The 14,333-nt window shown below is 39.3% G+C and overlaps 2 protein-coding genes across 3 annotated transcripts; both read left to right on the top strand.

The window, feature by feature from the left end:
- Nucleotides 1–670: 670 nt before the first annotated feature.
- LOC123969480 (ras-related protein Rab-3D-like) lies at nucleotides 671–8,933 on the top strand. Of its 2 annotated transcripts, none has more exons than XM_046046931.1 (5): nucleotides 671–804; nucleotides 3,497–3,730; nucleotides 7,294–7,412; nucleotides 7,604–7,728; nucleotides 7,842–8,933. In XM_046046931.1, the coding sequence occupies exons 2-5, from the start codon at nucleotides 3,497–3,499 to the stop codon at nucleotides 8,024–8,026; spliced, it is 663 nt and encodes a 220-aa protein (XP_045902887.1). In that variant the 5' UTR covers nucleotides 671–804; the 3' UTR covers nucleotides 8,027–8,933. The 2 variants fall into 2 exon arrangements, with proteins under 2 accessions (XP_045902887.1, XP_045902888.1); XM_046046932.1 differs by having other exon boundaries at nucleotides 676–800.
- A 360-nt stretch (nucleotides 8,934–9,293) lies between these two features.
- LOC123970090 (tetraspanin-1-like) lies at nucleotides 9,294–13,632 on the top strand (the record flags this gene model as incomplete). The annotated part of the gene is given in 7 exon segments (XM_046047958.1): nucleotides 9,294–9,321; nucleotides 10,754–10,837; nucleotides 11,509–11,724; nucleotides 12,404–12,478; nucleotides 12,610–12,717; nucleotides 13,285–13,428; nucleotides 13,540–13,632. Coding segments are annotated over 6 exon segments (693 nt in total), but the record flags the coding sequence as incomplete, so codon positions are not given.
- Nucleotides 13,633–14,333: the final 701 nt, after the last annotated feature.

The raw sequence follows: 14,333 nt of genomic DNA, 5'->3' as shown, positions 1-14,333 counted from the left end.
GGCTTTCTACAAGATTTTAGAGTTTGGCTGTGGGAATTTCTGCCCCATCATCCAGAAAAGCATTTGTGAGGTCAGACATTGATGTTTGATACGAGGGCCTGGCTCGCAATCTCCTTTCTAGTTCATCTCCAAGGTGTTGGATAGGGTTGAGGTCAGGGCGCTGAGCGTGCCAGTCAGGTTCTTCCACACTGAATGAGGAAAACCATTTCTTTATGGAGCTTGCTTTGTGCACAGGGGCATTGTCATATTGAAAGAGGAAAGGGCCAAACAGAAACAGCTAGAAGAACTGTTGTTTAATATTGTATGTTGAAGCATAAAGATTTCCCTTAAGAAACACAATACCATGAAAAAACAGCCCCTGCAAAGTATTGGGACAGGGGTGTCCCGGTACTTTTCTACATAGTCTCAACACTTCACAGAATCAGATGACAAAAAGCAACGGACATAATATGGCACCAAACTTTGCAATAATCATGCACAATACAGATTAAAAGAATAACAACTCTGACTTTGCTCCAATGTTGCTTAAACAAATACCTCCAAATGATTCTTCAGTTGCCACTTCATTTTGACAGCAAACTGGTGGTTTTATTTTGAAAGTCTTCACAGGATGTCTCGCTTATATATCTGGCTGACTTGATTGTGTGTGTCCCGGTGACAGGCACGGTAACAGTCTGGAGATCCGGGAGCGGAGCTCACGAAGAGGAGCGCCCGATAGCAGCGCACACCCGTCGGCTTTCAGGTGGAGGTGGAAGACCACAGGAAGGACGGAGGAGACAGACACATAAACAACATCCAAGGAAGGTAACATTCACAGAGATTTCAGCAAAGCCAAAGGTTTTGTTTGAATGGCATCAGGTTAGTTGGGTAACCGTATGGTAGGCAGTGTAGGCAAACGAAGCTAGTAGTAGGCTTTAGTGTCAGCCTATATAGAAAACTATGACTCTTTTTTCTCTATGTTTGCAGTATGTCAGGCTGGTGGAATAGGAATAATTATATTAAGTGCCAACAAGTGTCACGACCCCATGTGTTCTCAAACAAACACTCTGGCCTTGCGAGGTGCACACCCCATGTCCATTAACTTTTTCTATTGTAGACCAGATGTCAACATCTGCTGTGAAGTCATCTTTTATTATGACGCTGTTGCTTTCATGCGAGTGCGAGATGGCATGTTTTCTGCTGCAAAAGTAAACGCATCCAGGGTGATAAACCTCCACACACCGGTTTGTACATACTTTCATACTCATGTGTAGGCGCATGCGTGGATATTAGTGTTTTGCTGATTGTTGTAAAGCAGCACACCGGCCAGCCCCCTCTTTATGTTCTTGGAAGCCGTAATGCTGAGTTGGTCTCCAGAGAGATCTCAGCAATCAGGGAGGAGTATGTAGGACTTGGCTCTGCCTCTCTGACAGAGGAGTGGCGATGGGATGGAGGGGGGTGTGGATGTGTGGATGAATGGATGGTTCAGCCTCCTCATGATGCAGAGAGATGGACGAAGGAGAGAGTGTGGAGTGGGAGAGAGGATGAGATATGGATGGGTGATGACAGGTGGGATGCATAGATGGATGAATATGAAAGAGAGAGAGAGAGCGAGCAAGAGAGTAAAGGAAGAAGAATTGGTGTGTGAGCGAGTTTGAGAGTGAGTTTAAATGGGTGTGTCAGTGGGTCGATGAATGGTCAGATGGATGAACAGGGAGGGGAGGAGAATCTATTGCACCCCCCCACCCCCCAAAATCCATATGATCCCATACATTTTGTAACATGAGTCCATGTGACAAATGGACAGAGACAGAAGTGGGTGATGGATAGAGGGGAGAAACAGCATGCCCTGGCTGTGATTTATAGTGCAGGGATGTGAGCTAAGAGGGATGAGGGAGGAAGAGAGACCATTTTTTAAACAAACACTTCCATTTACCAACATCAACATCTGCTCAGCTATTAGTGTGGATACATTTCAGACATGCCAGTGTTTAACCTGAATTCTCAAATAGCTGAGATTCCTCACTCTGACATTTGAACACACTAGTACTGTCTTACCACAGTGCCATCCCGGACATCCACCCTCTTCTTTGAATAAGCTAAGTCTCAGCCAGGGAGGCTGCTAATGGAGCCAAATCATACTCATTACTCATGGCAAATGCTAACTCCAGGATATTTTCTTTTTCAGTCCTTCCGCTGTATGTTCTTACCAGGATAGGTGATTTATCAACTGAGCAATAGTTGACATATTTGTTATAGTAGTAGTGTTATAATAGTTCTAAAATACACTGGTATAGATCCAACTGCACAGCTCAAATTTAGGCTTCCCTTTTTCAGTCATCCACACTTAAATAATTCAAGTAGAGTAAACATTAGACCACATTTGCTACTTGTTTGACATGGATTTTATTTCTCAGAAGCGTTTCAGTAGTACATTTCATTGTATTTGATTCTTAATAATCACTTCATTTTAGTTTAACAGGACTGTAGTCATTGCATTGGCATCCCCTTGACAATGATCTCATTTGGATCAAAGCATTGCTCTAATAAGTAAAATGTATCTGAAACTATTATTACAATGTGCAGATTATGTCTGAGTTCTGCATCAACTTTCCCCACCATCATCACGTCTTCCTCTCTTTGCCTTAAAACAAGATTATACAGTATACTGTCATCGGTGGCAAGGTATCGTAGTCCTTTTAACTCTGTTGTGATTTAATTATTATTTTCTAGGGCCGCAACCAATGATCATTTTCATTATCAATTCATCTTCTGATTATTTTCTTGATTAACCAATTGATCATTTTGTCAATAAGATGTCAGAATCTAGTGAAAAATTCCCATCACCATCGCCAAAAGCCCGAGTTCATGTCATCAATTGCTTGTTTTCATTTGACTGTAGTCCAAAAGATATCCCATTTACAGTCATGTAAGACAAAAGCAAAGAAGTAAACCATTTAGAAACTGAAACTAAGGGATGTTTGGCGTTTTGCTTTGTATTGAAAAATAACTTCAAAATATCCTTAAAATATATAATAAAAATAATATTAATAAAAAGGATAAAATAGATAAAAGATTATCTATAGTTGCCAATTATTGTATCAGCTAAATGTTTTAGCATCGAGTACACTATGTACAATTTAAAATACAGAAACATAGAAAGAAGCAGGCACAATAGTCACTAATTCTGAATGTGCATGAATTTACTTGTCTATTGGCCCAGTGCAGAATTAATTACGTGTGTGCTTATTACATGTTTTAGTCTATAAAATGTCAGGAAACACCGAAAGAAGTCTGTAACAATTTCCCAGAGCCCAAAGTAACATCTTTAAATGTCTTATTGTGTCCGAGCAACAATCCAAAACAAAACGTTTCATGTTTTATGGTCACAGGTTCCATTAGAAACATTTCTAAATGATTATGGATACTTTTTATAATGAATAAGTTTTACTGTCTGTTCGTAAGGTTGGATATCTGTAAGACCATTCCTCTCCTCTTGTCCTACTTGACTTGACAGATGGCACTAGCCAGAGATCCAGGGGCAGGCCAGGAGCAGAGAGATGCAGCCGACCAAAACTTTGACTACATGTTTAAGCTGCTGATCATTGGCAACAGCAGCGTGGGAAAGACCTCCTTCCTGTTCCGCTATGCAGATGACTCCTTCACTTCCGCCTTTGTCAGCACAGTCGGCATCGACTTCAAAGTCAAGACCATCTACAGGAACGACAAGAGGGTCAAACTTCAGATCTGGGTGAGATGGAAAAAAACATTGATCTTGAAATGCTGAAAAGGAAGATGAATTAATTAATTTCACTGACATATAATTAAGTGATCACACAAACAAGTCTCTCGTAACATCATTTTGAAAAACATTTAATTCACAGGATGACTGTGCTCCGTGTGCCATTTATGCAGGTGGAAAATTAGATGAAGAGCTTTTCAGGTGTGCACTTCGAAAGCTATTTTCTTTCCATGGACCAACTAGAAGTGTGAAAAAGAAAACTCAAGTCTTGCAGGACTAAGACAGAAATGTTACTACAACTTTTGTTTCTGCTAAGGCCGTCATTATTATGAAACTTAGTAAAGTGATGTTTACAGTATAACACTAGCCAAAAGTTAGAATAGTGTTAAATGTAAAGGTTTTGAAGAAGGCATTATACCAGCAAGCCCCACTCCCCCAACATTAAATGTTTTTTTTCTCTTCAGTAGATCAAAACTAATACTTTACCAAGCAATGTGGCTCTTTTAATTTATTGTAGATTAAACCAACATTTTTTAAATCAGTAAATGTGGAATAATAGGAACTATTTTTAAGGTTTCTTTATTGACATGTTAACAGTTGTCAACATTATACTCTGTACCTTGGCAAATTATTTTGGCATGAAAAAGAATCACAAAGCAAGGCTAAAGAAAAATCCTCTAGTTTCCTTCACCTTCCTGCTTTCCAGTTTTTTTTTACATGCACAAAGTCTGGTTTCTTCTCCGCATCAGGAAGAAAAAATAGAAGTCTAGTAGATAAGGCCAGCACAAACTGATGTTTGCTCAGCGTCGAAGCAGAGAGCTCCAAATCTGGCACACAAAAGTTTATAGTTCTGAGTGTAAAAACATAGTGCCTGAAGTTTCTTTTTCTCTTCTCTGATTGTGAGATTTTTTCTTTAGTGATACTAGTTGTGATTGCTTTGTTTTTTTAACTCACCTTACAAATGGCAGACAGCCCAGAATAAACAGTATTGTCTCTTTGGCACTTTAGCAGATAGCCTGGGGCTAGTTCTATTGGACCAAGCTAGTATCTGCAAAGTGGATGACAACACTAATATTTTTGCATCGAGAGTGTTAGTATTTGCATGTCTTTATTGTATATTCCATTGATGATAGTTTATTTCTATTTACCATTTTTCATAATTGATTCTGTATTAATGTATATTGTCTGCTATGTAGCAGAAGGGAGTTACAAAACTCAATTTCATTCTATAACTTGTTATATTGTGACAATAAACCTACCCACTGTGTTGTTCATGCCCCTGAAAGGTAGAAGACTTAAGACTTTTTCTAGAATTATATTTGCAGAATTGAAAACAACATAGAAACAATCTCTGCATTTAAAGCCAGAATCACTTAATTATTTGTGATATATGGTCTTTAACTTAATTAATTTACAAAAAAATATATGTGCAAAGAAAAACAAATTTCACTGCAGATTGAAAAATGAGGCTATTTATGTAATTGCTTCATTTTATTCTTTTACGCTATCTTGTTTATTGCCTTTTACGTATATTTGCTATTTTAAAGCTGCCATGTTCAACAGTTTGCTCCTAACTGCGTTTTATTTTATATTTACATACATTGATACCTATTCTATTCTGTTCTAGATTTAACAGACTTTTTTATGTATCTGTGTTTAGAAAAAATAGCCAAAATTGACAGACTACAGTATATCAGAAAAGCCATGTATGGATCGCGCTCTACTGTCATGAAATGGAGCACTGAGACGTTATTTTCCCAAATGTGCCTGAGTATTTTGGAAATGAGACAGTAGGGTATAAATCCCCAAGAACCCAACACTTTGATAGCTGTCATTCAGTTCAGTGAGGATAAAGAAAAGAACTAAAAATCTCTGTGGTGGCCACCTCTTGATAAAAAACATGACTGAAAAGAACAAAATTGTGCCTAGTTGAGTTAGATTAATAGAAATCAAATATGTCGATTACAGTGTTGTCTCATGAGCTAAGCTTGAAACTTCTCAACTGGAACATAAAGTATTGGTCATATCAACTCACCAAAGTTCCAGCAATTATCAACATACTAATGTAAAGATGCATGCATTTTTGCAGACTTTGTTGATGCACAAGGCACAAAAACCACCACATCAATGTCAATTTGTATGAAAAAAGTGATCCTATGATAAAAAAAGAATAGTCATCTTGTGCACATTCACAACTCTGTTGAACAGCTGAGGTGTCAGGTTAGGAAGAGCTGTGATACTCACATCGCTGAGGTCTAAAGAGCCCCTCATATTATTCAGTAGATTTCTCAGGAAGCTTTTTAACTCCCCAAACCGGATAAAAATATGACACCGTACAGAGCAAAATGGTTTGACAGACAATATATCAGCAAAATGGAATATAAAACGCTGCAGTCTGTTTAATGTCAGAGCTGTAATATACTTGAGGTAATTAACGGCATTTACCTGGGGTTGAGAGGTTCTAAAAACACAGCTTTAACCAAAGGCAGAGTGAATAGTGCTTTTGAAAGCGTTGTTACACAACACAGACTGTTTATCCCCACCCCATTCCCTAGTTTGCCCTCTTACACGCTGCTGCCTGTCATGGATGTGGCATAAACTAATTTGTCACTCTCTGGAGTTAATGGCAGTTGATGTTGAACATCGTCCCCAGACGGCAGGGTTCATGAAAGATGTATGGGGTTTGAGCTGCTGGTGCTGAATGTGCTTACAGCGCAGGCTGACACCCAGGACAAATCTATAACTAGATGTTAGTGGAAGGCGAGGACACAGAGCTCCTGTTAGATGAAAGTAATACATCTTTTCCCCCCCTTTTTTTTGGCTTAATGTATTCAGCCTAGCATGCCTCCTCTGCTCTGTGTAACAATGATACATTTGCATACTTTTACAGGAGGAAGATGCCAAGTACAAGTAAAATCTTATTGGCTGCTGAGCAACTTGAAGTGGTTTCATGGGGCTGTTAAAACAAGCTCAACTCATTTTGCAATACCCTGCATGAAAGTTGTGCATACAAGAGTTTGAGACAGTGATAACAACTCACGCAGTATGGTCCATTTGACATATACTGTACGTCACTGACAGGCCCTAAATCTCCATGTTTAGAGTGCATGATGATAAGATTGGACATTTCATCAGGCGAGAACGTTACAGCCTATTAGATTAATTGGTTAATCGGTTCAGTCTTATTTTTGATGCATATATCCACAGTTACTATTTAATGCTTTCGCAGTTTCCCCACAGTCAGACAAGAGCATAAAGAAAAACAACATCTTCAGACCTTATTTTTGTCCCTTTCGGCATAGCCAAAAAGCAGAGAGCACATCCCGGTGTATATACAGGGTGTGGCAACATCAACACATGACCGAAGAGTTTAACTTCTGTTGCAAGAGAGTTAATGATTCACCTTTCCTTCTGAGGAAAACCAAGTTAACCATTTGCAACCCCCCTCCACTCCCGTAGTGTGACAATTGTATTTCCCTGTTCCCTTGAGATTGAGATGTGGTTTAATCAATAAAAGCCACTGATCCCAATAAGAAGACCCTGAATTTCACATGTGTGTTGTGTGTTTACAGGACACAGCAGGGCAGGAACGCTACCGGACCATCACCACAGCTTACTACAGAGGAGCCATGGGGTTCCTGCTAATGTATGACATAACGAGCCAAGAGTCGTTCTGTGCTGTACAGGACTGGTGGGTAGACCTCCAGATGTGACGTCACAGGGTTAATCCACCATGTATAGCAGTACGTGTGTGTTATCCATTAGCTGAAGGCATTTGTAGAGCTATGTGTTTTCCCATGAGTGTTTTAATTGTTTGGTGTCTGTGACTTGAAGACACCCTGCCCTTTCGCCATGTAAAAATGTTGTGTTGGTGTTCCCCAGGGCAACTCAGATCAAGACATACTCGTGGGGCAACGCTCAAGTAGCGCTGGTGGGCAATAAGCTGGACTTGGAAGAAGACCGGCAGGTCCCCTCTGAAGATGCCAAAAGACTGGCTACAGAGCTCGGTCAGCACACACACACGCGCACACACACACACACACACACACACTTTTCACCTGTTGTACAGCATCAATTCAAAATCACTCATAACCCTTCTTTCTCTCTCTGCTCTATCCAGGCTTCCAGTTCTTCGAGGCCAGTGCCAAAGACAACATCAACGTGAAGAAGGTTTTTGACAAGCTGGTGGACGTCATCTGTGAGAATATGAGCGAGAGCCCGAACGGCGATGCCAGTGGGTCAGTCAATAACAAGGCCGACCTGAAGGAGACTCCCCACAGCAGCCAGCGTGGCTGCGCATGCTGATAGCTGACAATGAAAATTCATAGAAAACTGGTTTCATAGTCACACACACACATGCACACACAAATACACCGCAGATTGTCAAAGATCTATCATTGTGAATGTACTTTACCATATGTTACTGCAATACTATCATGGATGATTGGCTTCCCCCCTTTTATTTTATCTTTTCCCAACGTGGCCACTCTTCATCATAATTTGAATGTGACTGTTACACTGAGATGCCAAAGAGCTGCACTGAGCGGCTGTGCCTTTTTGCCCGACGCCTCTGCTTTACTATTTCTTGTCTAGTGGGTGAATAGCACCTGTTGCAGGTGAGGATGTGAATGAAAGGTAATGAACAAAATCAGCATGGCATTGGGATCACTGTGTGTTTATTTACTTGAGTCATGCTACCCCCTTGTGGGTGTTGCATGAAAATGCATCACTCTGACTCATTACTGCACACTGTATGTCCTGTCCTGCCCCATTTAATCCTGCTGAGGAAGTTGGCTCGCTAACTGTTACAGTACTAAGTCAAACATACCTGATTGGTGCTGTGTCATTCACAACATCATTCATGTTAGTAGTCCAGACTTGTTATTACTGTCTTGGAGGGATATTTGCATTTACTTTTAATTTATATTTTTCTGTTGTTGTTTGCTCTTTTTGTACCTTTAAAGGTTAATGCTATGTTCAGTATTTCCTTTGCCAGGTTGTTTGTGTCCCGTTAAGAGTTGAGATTAAAAGATGTGGATCTATACAGTATGTCTGTTGGTTTTCATTTGCAATTCAGTGTTATTGTTCTGTATTAAACACGTCTAAATTATTATTTTCTATTATTGTCACACATTTTATCTCCAAAGTGTTTATTAGAAAATGAAACATTCATGAAGTTTGTGTTATTACCAACATTAAATTATCAAAGTCTTTGGATTGGCTCCTCTTTCTGAAATGGTCCTGTGTTTTTGAGATTTGTAAGTGTAAGAAATCATTAATGAACATCAGTACTGTTTCAACCATGAATTGGTTGGAAAGGCCCTGGTCATAAAGGTTTCTATTCTATTTTTGGAGGGACTTTGACCACCAGAAAATGTTGCTTACCGTGAAAGCAAAGTTGGTGACGTGTAGGGCATGAACTATTTTCCCTATCTGTGTGTGTGTGTGTGTGTGTGTGTGTGTGTGTGTGTGTGTGTGTGTGTGTGAGAGAGAGAGAGAGAGAAAAAAAAACCTGTGAGAAGATAAAGGGGCATGTGAAACCCTTGTTGAGCAGACACTTGTGATTGATCAGACCTCACACAGCCGTCACTGCAGTACAGGTAGGCGCGTCATGCTTTTTAATACTTTTCAGTAAAATATCCAGCTGACACAAACACATTATAGCAAATGAATATATGACATGATATAGTATCTATAGTATATAATATTTCTTCCAGAAAGAAAAGAAGGGGAACAAAGTGCTGAATTTCCTGTTTGATAATTGACGTTCTCATATTTCCTTATGATCGAAGGTTTACCCGTTGTCCGTTGCTTAACAATATCTGAGTATTGTCATTTTTTTAAAGTAGTTGTCTTATTTAAAGGAGTTCACTTGAAATAAGAGCAGTAGATTTTAACTTCCAAAAGACTAAATAAGCTAACTATCATCCAACTCAGTTCTCTTTAACATATATTTAAAAAACAAGACATAAAGGAAACACAGCAGAGAAAACCAGCTCCTTTGGCAGCTACATTTCCTATGTTTCATTTCATTTCATTCATTTTCAAGTTGCATTAAAAACCTTTTTTTTGTCCTGTTTTGCTGCCACAAAGTTTTCAAATAAGCAACATGTGATTTTATTGGTGTCATGGAGGGTATTTATTGCCTCTTGGAAACAAGGTAACAGTTGCCATTTAGCTTCCCTCTGACTTCAATAGTCAATGCTACAATAAGGAAGGGGGGGAAAAGAACAATAACTATAAAGCTGAGCTCATTTCTGATACGAAGAACAGACGGAAACAAAGTTGTACAAGTTTGGGATGTTTTATGGTTCTTCTTGGCTACTGGTAGTGTGGATACCAGTAAGTTGATAAAATACCTTGGCATAACCATTAATCATCAGCTCATCATAGGACATCTGATTAACTGGAGTCAGATTATGACAACATGCCCTTGAACAATATACTTATATGGCGCATACATTTACAGCATACTGCAAATTTGTGAACACTTTTAAAAGCGAAGAAAAGACAGTTTCAGTCTGTGTGGATAGGGTTATAATCATATGATAAAATTAAGAAAGAGTGCCACAGTAATATAAAACTGCTTGTACACTTTTACAATGGAGAGTGTAAAAGTTCAGAGAAGGAGTAAGTTAATTTTTCCCCTCTGTACCAGATGGTGTCCTGTGTGTTAAGAGTGCAAGCGTATCATGGGACTGTGTGCTTGATAATCCTTTAAATAACGCAGGTAAAAACTAAAGTGTGGATATGAACGAGCAACTTACCTCAGACATCAACAGAAACCTTGGATTCCTGAAACACTTTTAAAGGAGATTAAGACCCCTTCTGTTTTCCTGCCAGTTTCTTTGGTTAATGTATAACCAAAGCAAATGCAATTTGACCCATATTGTGTTATAAGCCATGCCTGTACCATTGGTTTTGCTATGAGGGGTAAAATGCTAAGTTGCCCAAAATCCCCTAACCAATAAGGAAGTGTGACCAGATATGCTATCATTTAGTTAGCAGCTGATTCTCTCTTTGTTTTAACAGGGTGAAGAAGAAAAAAAATCAGCCAAGATGTGTTGCTCCAGCTTTCTCAAAATTATGATGTTTATCTTCAATGGCAGCATCTTTGTAAGTTGGGAAAAAGAAAACACCTTTATGTTTATGCTGTCCAGCTTTATTGTAAGCCTGGTCCCACAATCAAACATACTAGGGAGCACACATTACGGACAGTAATGGAGAGCAAGGTGTTCCTTTGTATATTCTCCTTTACAGCTAAACCTGACGAAAGAACGTACAGAAGCAGTGTACTTCCTATATTCAATGATAGACAAAAGGAATGGTTTGAAATTTTGGAAAATACATTTAGGCTGCATTCAGACTGCAGGCCACTGTGACCCAAATCAGATTTTTTATTGACAAGAAAGCCAATAAGCACATTTCCAAAAATGTTGAACTGTTCTTTAATAAACATAAACTAGCTCAAATACTTCTTAGCATGAACTCACCTGCTAATGACCTCTCATATCTCCAGTTAAAGCTCTTAAAACAGAACAAGTATTTAATTTTTTTTTAGGAAAACATTGAGTGTAAAGTCTCTTATGGTACAACACAAAAGCAATGACTTTTAGCAACATTGCTATTGATTATTAAAAAACTTACTCCTTTCATCATGTCGCCCCCTTCAGTACTGTTTCTTTTCAGTATTTTCCGATTGTTCCTGCATGCTTTAATACCATGTCCTTGCATTCGCTCCCTCTCTTTTATTCTTTCTCTCAATTCTTTCCTCACCCATCATGCAGTTGGCAGGTGCAGCCATCGTGGGAGTGGGAGTGTGGGTAAAGGTGGACAGTGGTTCTCTGATGGGTATCCTGGATAACTTGGAGGGTGCTCCGTCTGGGTTATCACAACTGGTCTACGTCAGCTACCTGCTCATCGCAGTGGGTGCTGTGCTGTTGATCATTGGCTTCCTGGGCTGCTGCGGAGCTGTCAAGGAGAGCAGGTGTATGCTGCTGACGGTGAGCCATGTTTCAAAGGTCAACTTCAGCCCAAGAGCTGAACAGACTAAATTAAGTAATTCAAAAAGCACACCTCTGTGTCTTTTTTTACAAAAGTTTGTAGAATTCACTATTATTAATATATACTTCTGTTTATAATTACTAATATGTAAGACAGTAATATATCACATTCTCTATGTTTGAAATAATTTCACGATTTTCATTGTTGAAAGTTGAAAGCTTTCTCTTTCAGACTTAAGACTTAATTAAAGTCTCACTTGTTGTAGTGTGACATCTGTTCAAAGTGACATAAACCTCTTTCTTTTGAAAACATATATATATATGTTTAAATGATTATTTGTGAGCAGAGAGAACTACCAGCACATTTGAGACTATTTGGATATGAAATGTGTATTCTGGTAACAGGAAATGTTTCATGGTTATTTCACCAGAGAAGAACGATGCCTTCTTATTCAGTCCTGGTGTGGATGTGGTGGCTCTGAGGAGAAGCTGTTAAATATTTTAGCATGTGGCTTTAGGTGGGATCCCTAAAGTGTTTACTATGTCTCTACTGATTATCTGCTTAAATGTTCTTTGTACAGGGCTGTTCCTCACTCTGTTGGTTAGACTTTTATGGATACATAATGCTGCTACCAATTAAATGTTTTACAGTGTCAATTATCATTTTCTCCCCATTCAGTTCTTCAGTATCGTGCTGATTATCTTCCTCATCGAGGTTGCAGGAGCTGTGGTGCTACTAGTGTTCGAGGGTTTGGTAAGTGGGTCTAAAAAGCAAAGCAGGATCTGCTTATAATTGCCAGTTGTCAGTTGTTAGCAACTTGGAAAACCCTGAAGAACTTTGTTAAAATGGACCAAGTTCAATGATTGTGAACTTGTCCTTCTCAGGCTGATGAGCTTTTCCAGAGCTTGGAAGATGACGTTAAAAAAAGCATTGAAAAGGAGTATGGACACAGTGAAAGCCTGACCTCTCTCTGGAATGCCACCATGGAGGAGGTACTGTATGTTTTATTTATTTTTTAAGTGAATACTTCAGCCAAGGGCTGCAAATAACAAATCTTTTCATTATCGATTAATCAATTAGTCTATAAAATGTCAAAACAATTTGAAAAATGCTCATTACAATTTCCCAGAGCCCAAAGGGACGTCTTCAAATTACTTCTTTTGTCCGACAAACAGTCCAAAACCCAAAGACTCTGAAGCTGGAAGCTGGAACCAGCAAAATGCTGATGACCATACTGGTCTTTTTTACCTAATTTCATGGGAATGTGCAAAAAGCGTAAAACCTAATTTTACTTTTTACAGTTTCATAATTGAGCAGTCACCACTTCTGTCCACACTATAGCAACACACCAGTGCTCATAAGACTATTGAATCGTTTCTGTTAAAATTTGGGATTAACGATTAATATGCTGCGTGTTGCCCCCTATCTCTCTCCCTCTTTACTCATTCTTTCTAATGCTCTATCAAACAAAGTCACAAAATGCCCAAAAATATGGGCAAATGCCCAAAAATATTTTTAAAAACAATTGGGATTAACACTTTGTGTTTGTGTGTGCACAGTTTAAGTGCTGTGGATTCAAGAACTACACAGATTTTGATGGCTCCCCTTTTTACAATGAACATGGAGGAAATGTTTATCCAGAAACATGCTGCAATGCGACCATCACCGAGGGCGTATGCAACAAAAACGAAGCACATCTTTCGGTACAACTTCATTTTGGTTTAAATTCACACATGTTAGCAATAAAACCGTTAATTATGATGAAGTGCAACAGTCATTCTTTTCTCTGCTCAAACCTGCTGCTTCTCCTCCAGATGATTGATGGCTGCTTGAACAAGCTCCTGCAGCTGATAGAGGACAACGCTGTGATCATTGCGGCTGTGGCTCTAGGAATTGCTGCTCTTGAGGTACAGAAAATGATGTCAAACATCATTTTAATTATTCCAGGTTTAAGTTAATAAAACATGATCACAATATATGTAATTTCATTTTTGAGTTTGAGTTTTACAACTGTAGAGCTAAATAACTAAAAAAAAAACATCACTCTTTTTTATTCTGATTTTGAGTTGCATGCTTGTTATATGAGGTCAAGGCCATTACAGATTGCTGGTTTTGGTGTCACATTTGTGGTATTACCTCAAGCACAAATGGACTTGTAGATTAAAAGGAATGCGTTTCAGTGATTTTTTAAATATTTTTGGCAAAATGTTGAAGCCACTAGAACGTCTCGGGTTACGTATGTAACCCTGGTTCCCCGAGAAGGGGAACGAGAGACTGCGTCGGTTACGACACTATGGGAACGCCTCTAGGCGAAGCAGGTCTGAACGTGAATGAAATCACTCCAATCCTATTGGCCTGTTGCTAGAACGGTAAGGTGTGACGGAATAACCGGAGGAGTATAAAGCACACCTGTACACACTCATCATTAGCTTAAACTATGAAGCAGGCGCTTCAGGCGGGGAGAGAGGTGCGGCGGACCGACGCAGTCTCTCGTTCCCCTTCTCGGGGAACCAGGGTTACATACGTAACCCGAGACGTTCCCCTTCGAGGGAACTCGAACTGCGTCGGTTACGACACTATGGGAACGAGATACCCACTAAACCGTGCC

Source organism: Micropterus dolomieu, linkage group LG04 (assembly GCF_021292245.1).
Source record: "Micropterus dolomieu isolate WLL.071019.BEF.003 ecotype Adirondacks linkage group LG04, ASM2129224v1, whole genome shotgun sequence".
Lineage (NCBI taxonomy): Eukaryota > Metazoa > Chordata > Actinopteri > Centrarchiformes > Centrarchidae > Micropterus > Micropterus dolomieu.
Note: the sequence above shows the minus strand (reverse complement) of the source record. Positions and strands in the feature narration are given on the sequence as shown.

Excerpts from the sequence above, each read along its gene's own strand:
- LOC123969480 (XM_046046931.1), top strand. The coding sequence starts at position 3,497 with ATGGCACTAGCCAGAGATCCAGGGGCAGGCCAGGAGCAGAGAGATGCA. Across the intron at positions 3,731-7,293 it reads GGGTCAAACTTCAGATCTGG|GACACAGCAGGGCAGGAACG; the intron begins GTGAGATGGAAA and ends GTGTGTTTACAG. Across the intron at positions 7,413-7,603 it reads TTCTGTGCTGTACAGGACTG|GGCAACTCAGATCAAGACAT; the intron begins GTGGGTAGACCT and ends GGTGTTCCCCAG.